The sequence below is a fragment of the Rhagoletis pomonella genome, unplaced genomic scaffold, assembly GCF_013731165.1.
Source record: "Rhagoletis pomonella isolate Grant_MI unplaced genomic scaffold, Rhpom_1.0 Rhpom_scaffold_04296, whole genome shotgun sequence".
Classification (NCBI taxonomy): domain Eukaryota; kingdom Metazoa; phylum Arthropoda; class Insecta; order Diptera; family Tephritidae; genus Rhagoletis; species Rhagoletis pomonella.
In genome coordinates this window covers 12,258-16,759 of record NW_023462846.1, presented here as the reverse complement: position 1 = coordinate 16,759, position 4,502 = coordinate 12,258, and the positions used below count along the sequence as shown (strand labels likewise).

The window sequence follows — 4,502 nt, the reverse complement described above, 5'->3', positions numbered from 1 at the left end:
CCTTTAAGTACTTTTTATTTTTTTGCTATAGGCGCCTCCACGCTGTTCAAGGCTCAGCGGCCCCAGCAATTTACACCTGATATTAAAAAAATGAATTTTCAATATATCACTTCGTGTAAAAATTATAGTGAACCATTATTGCAAGCTGAAAAATTATGGCGTCACATGAATTTTAATAAAGTGCGGAAAGTTGTGATTTTGGCTACCGGTTGGACGAACACTGTGAATGATTCGTCAGCGTTGGCAATGCTTTCGCAGGCGTATTTGTGTCGAAAAGATGTGAATTTTATTGTAAGTGGAGCAATATATGTATGTACATATATCTATATATGTATTAAGTTATCCATTCCCTGATACCTAATATCTGTTATCTATAATTTGTCATCTATTATATATTACTAGTGAGCCCGCATGGCGTTAAAACGCACAAAAATGAATTTCAAAAACTTAAAAAAAATATTCCAAATATTAGTCAGAGTTATAAAAGATGCAAGTGCCATATTTCAATAAACTGATGAACTAATTCGAATTTGATTGTTCGAACAAATGGCAACCCTCCTTAGAAAAGATCAGGAATAAATCCTTTTCAAACCGATTTCGATTTATACCCATCTTTTAATAATTCATCCAACTTACTGAATAATTTGAATGTAACTGTTTAAACACGTGGCAACTCTCTTCAAATAATCGAAATGTTCAAACTAAAGATTTCTTAACATTATTTCGCTGGACTACGGTATTCTTTAATTTCATATACTCTTTGAATTAGTTAATTCAAAAAGACCTTTCAAACTGGTGGCAGCGCTCTTCAAAAGTATTTTAAAGCTTAATCATTGTTAACTCTCCTTCGCCGAATACTACGATACATATTTTAATTAACTGATGAATTAAATGGAATTTCAATTTTCAAACATATGGCAACCCCGCTATATACAGTTCAGAAAAAAAAAATTGCATACCCCCTTCGATTGATATCTATATTTTAATAATTCATTTAATTCATGAAATAATTTGAATTTAATTTTTTAAAAAAGGTGGCAACCCTCTTCCAACACCTCAAAAATATTCTTAGCATTCAAACTAAAGATCTCTTAACACTCCTTCGTTTGACATCCATATTTTGATATTTCGTAGAACTTGTGTATAACTAAATTCGTTATTCAAGCAAATGGCAACCCTCTTCAAAATATTTTCAAACTACTACTTTCTCAAACCCCTTTCGTTTGGCACCCATATGGTGATATATATTTCTCTTACCTAATATGATTTTTAAACAGGTGGCAACCCTCCTATAGTTCAGCTAAAAAAAAAAGCTTTTCAAAACCAAATCGATTGATACTGAATATAATTTTTTAAAAGGTGGCAACTATTTTCAAAAAAGTAAAACCTTATTGCACATCTACACTCCAAGGCTTTTAGTTAGACGCCTCATTTTGGAAAATCGAACGAACGGTGCGGATTTGATGGCATTGATTATTAAATAATTCGAATTAAATTTTTCAACATTATTAATGTATTAAATATTATCATTTATCTATTGTCTTTGATCTAGGTAGTTGATTAAAGCCTGAGCCCAAAAAGTATTAAATAAATAAACGCACTCAGAGCGAAAGCTTTTTGGTTTACGCCCAGTGTAAAATGGGTCACGCTAAGTAATAAATTTTTTGCTAATTTATAAAAAGTATCTGAAATTTCCGCAGCGCCACACAGTGTTCTATTTTAGGAAAAAAGCACAAGAACAGCGAAATATGAATGTTTTCAAAACCGTTTTAAAAGTACACTGCAGGCTGGTTTTAGGCAAAAAAACAAATTAAAACCTTCTATATTTGAAGGTCAAGGTAATTATTCTATCCAACGAGGCAATTTTTGGATTCTCCATCTCAAAAACTGTAAATCACCGTTACATTTATTTCGCTATCTCTTCTCGTTCTAGAGACATTTGACTTTGTCTCCTTTTCTCAAAAAGAGAACACTGTGCGCCGCCTGCGTCATATACGGTTTAATGTTATGCTATCAAATGTTACAGCTCCACCTCCATCTGTTAGCTCTTTTCGGTTGATATCTATGTATGTACATATATTAAAATGCTTTAATTAACGTATTTTTTAAATTTATTGTTACTTTTTTCAAAATTGTTTTGGAAATAAAGCATAATTAAACGTCTCTTGTTTGACATCAATATTAAGATATTCAATTTAACTTGTTACTTAAATTATTTCAAAAATATTACTTCAAAAAAATGTTCCCAATTAAGCTTTCTTAAACTACCATCGCTTGATATTCACACTAAATATTTCGTTTAACTTGTTAATTAAATTGATTTTTAAGATTTAAACAGGTGGAAACCATTTTCAAAAATATGTTTGAAATAACGATTTTCTAAACCTCTCGTTAGTTGATTAAATTGACTTTAACTGTTTACCAGAGGTCAACCCTCTTCAAAAATATTTTCGAAATAAAGCTTTTCCAAACTATCGTTTGACACCCAAATTAAAATAGTTGATTAAATTCGGGGTTAATAGGAATTGCATAAAAGAGGCAGCAACACATCCGTTTTAAGTTTGAGTTGTTATTGTTAAATATGGATACAGGGTTGGGAGACCTTTCTATATGTACAGTCGGCAGGCCAGTATAGACCTAACAAATATTTATTAGGTATACGCATCGAACTTCAAATATGTCCAGTATTTTGAATTTTTCTCATCTCATTCCCTCAGATTGTCGATGCTGGTTACTACGTAGACACGCTATATAAATGGTCCGCAATGAACACCGAAGAAATTGGAGAAAGTATTGGTAAAGGTCTGAAGCATTTGATAAAAGTTGTACCGCTGCAAAATATACACCTAATCGGTGAGTGAGAAAGTTAGAAAGGTACTTAGTATTTCATAAATGTTAATTACTCATCCCTATCCCCTTTCAAACATCAAGGCCACAGTTTGGGCGCACACATCATGGGCACTGCCGGGCGTACATTCACCAAATTGACTGGTAAAAAAATACCACGCATTACCGGTTTAGATGCAGCCAAACCATGCTTTCGTTCAGACGACACACTCACCGGCTTACATCGGGGTGATGCCGAATTTGTGGACGTCATTCATACAAATATTGGAGTATTGGCGAAGAAGGAGCCTATTGGCGATATCGACTTCTATCCTGGTGGTGCAAATCCTCTACCACCTGGCTGCTTGACTATATCATGCGCTCATTCACGCGCAGTGGAATATTTTGCAGAGAGTGTATATCCAGGCAATGCTAAAAATTTCATCGGTTGGAGATGTTCGGATTTTCAGGCGCTGGAGAAGGTGAAATGTAATCGGAAAATTACCTCACCTATGGGCATCGCGGTTGATCAGCAACAAAGGGGTATATTTTATGTGCCAGTGAACTCAAACTCACCATTCGGCAAAACGGCGAAACCGAGCAGCGAACGATGGCAAAATGCACGATGTCATAAGTGTGAAAAATCAAATCAAATCAAAAATCAACGAGCGGGTTTTCGGAAATTGGGAAAACGGAGGCGAAGGGATAATGGCCGGAAATGCATTAAGTGCAGAAAAGTAAACCAGGCGAGGAAACCGAAAAAGGGAAAGCAAGCGAAATATGCGAAACTGGGGAAAAAAGCTAAACAGCCAAGAGCAGCGAAACAAGCAAAAGCTGTTGAAAGGGCAAGATCAAGAAAAAGAAACATTCGACCAACACAGCCAGACAAGGCTAAAAACCTAAAGAAGAAAACATCTCAATGAAGGCTTAATTTATTTATTATTTTTGCATAGGTTTGTCAAATATTCATTTCGAATAGGTAGTAATGATATACGAAAAACTTAAACCATTTATCAAGACGAATTTGTATAAGGTGGCACTACCAGAGCTGCTGATTTCAAGGCGAATTTGTACTGATTGTCAAAATGATGTGTTTGTTGTAAATTAGTTCGTGTTGTTATTGTTCTTGTGCGTATAGTTTATTAGCATAGTTTTTGTTTTTGCGCTGCCGCTATCACTTACTATGAATTCGCCTTGCCATTTATGTTCGCCAATCAACTAAAAAGTTCCGAAATTGTAAAAGTATTGAAAAATAAACACTACGCCTGCTGTTAAGCCTCGACCCTGACATAATTTCAAAATATAAAAAGCATTTTAGCAAAATACGGTGGCAAATTCATTGTTGTTTACATAAGTATTATTATTTAAGCAGCTGTTCGCGATTTAGATACTTAAGTTTTTTTTTTAATTCTGTGTCTAAATACTTGTTATACAATACGTATGCACATTAGGGTGGATCGAAAAAAACAGTCACAGAGTGGTGTTGTCTAGAAATTTTTAGCGAAAATGAGTTCAGCTCAATAAGAACTTTCCAAACAACAGCAAATATACAAATCGAGTGATCCCTGCTTGAGACAATTGTCAATTCTATCTGGAAAGCTCTTTACTGTCTTTCGAAAGACTAAGTGAAAGATTTGCTAACGCGGAGGTTTTAGCGTTATGCTGTTAACCTTTTA

General features: G+C 34.3%; 1 protein-coding gene across 1 annotated transcript; it reads left to right on the top strand.

The window, feature by feature from the left end:
- Window positions 1-75: 75 nt before the first annotated feature.
- LOC118754643 (vitellogenin-1-like) lies at window positions 76-4,058 on the top strand. Its single transcript, XM_036489533.1, has 3 exons — window positions 76-291; window positions 2,718-2,853; window positions 2,932-4,058. The coding sequence occupies exons 1-3, from the start codon at window positions 91-93 to the stop codon at window positions 3,747-3,749; spliced, it is 1,155 nt and encodes a 384-aa protein (XP_036345426.1). The 5' UTR covers window positions 76-90; the 3' UTR covers window positions 3,750-4,058.
- Window positions 4,059-4,502: the final 444 nt, after the last annotated feature.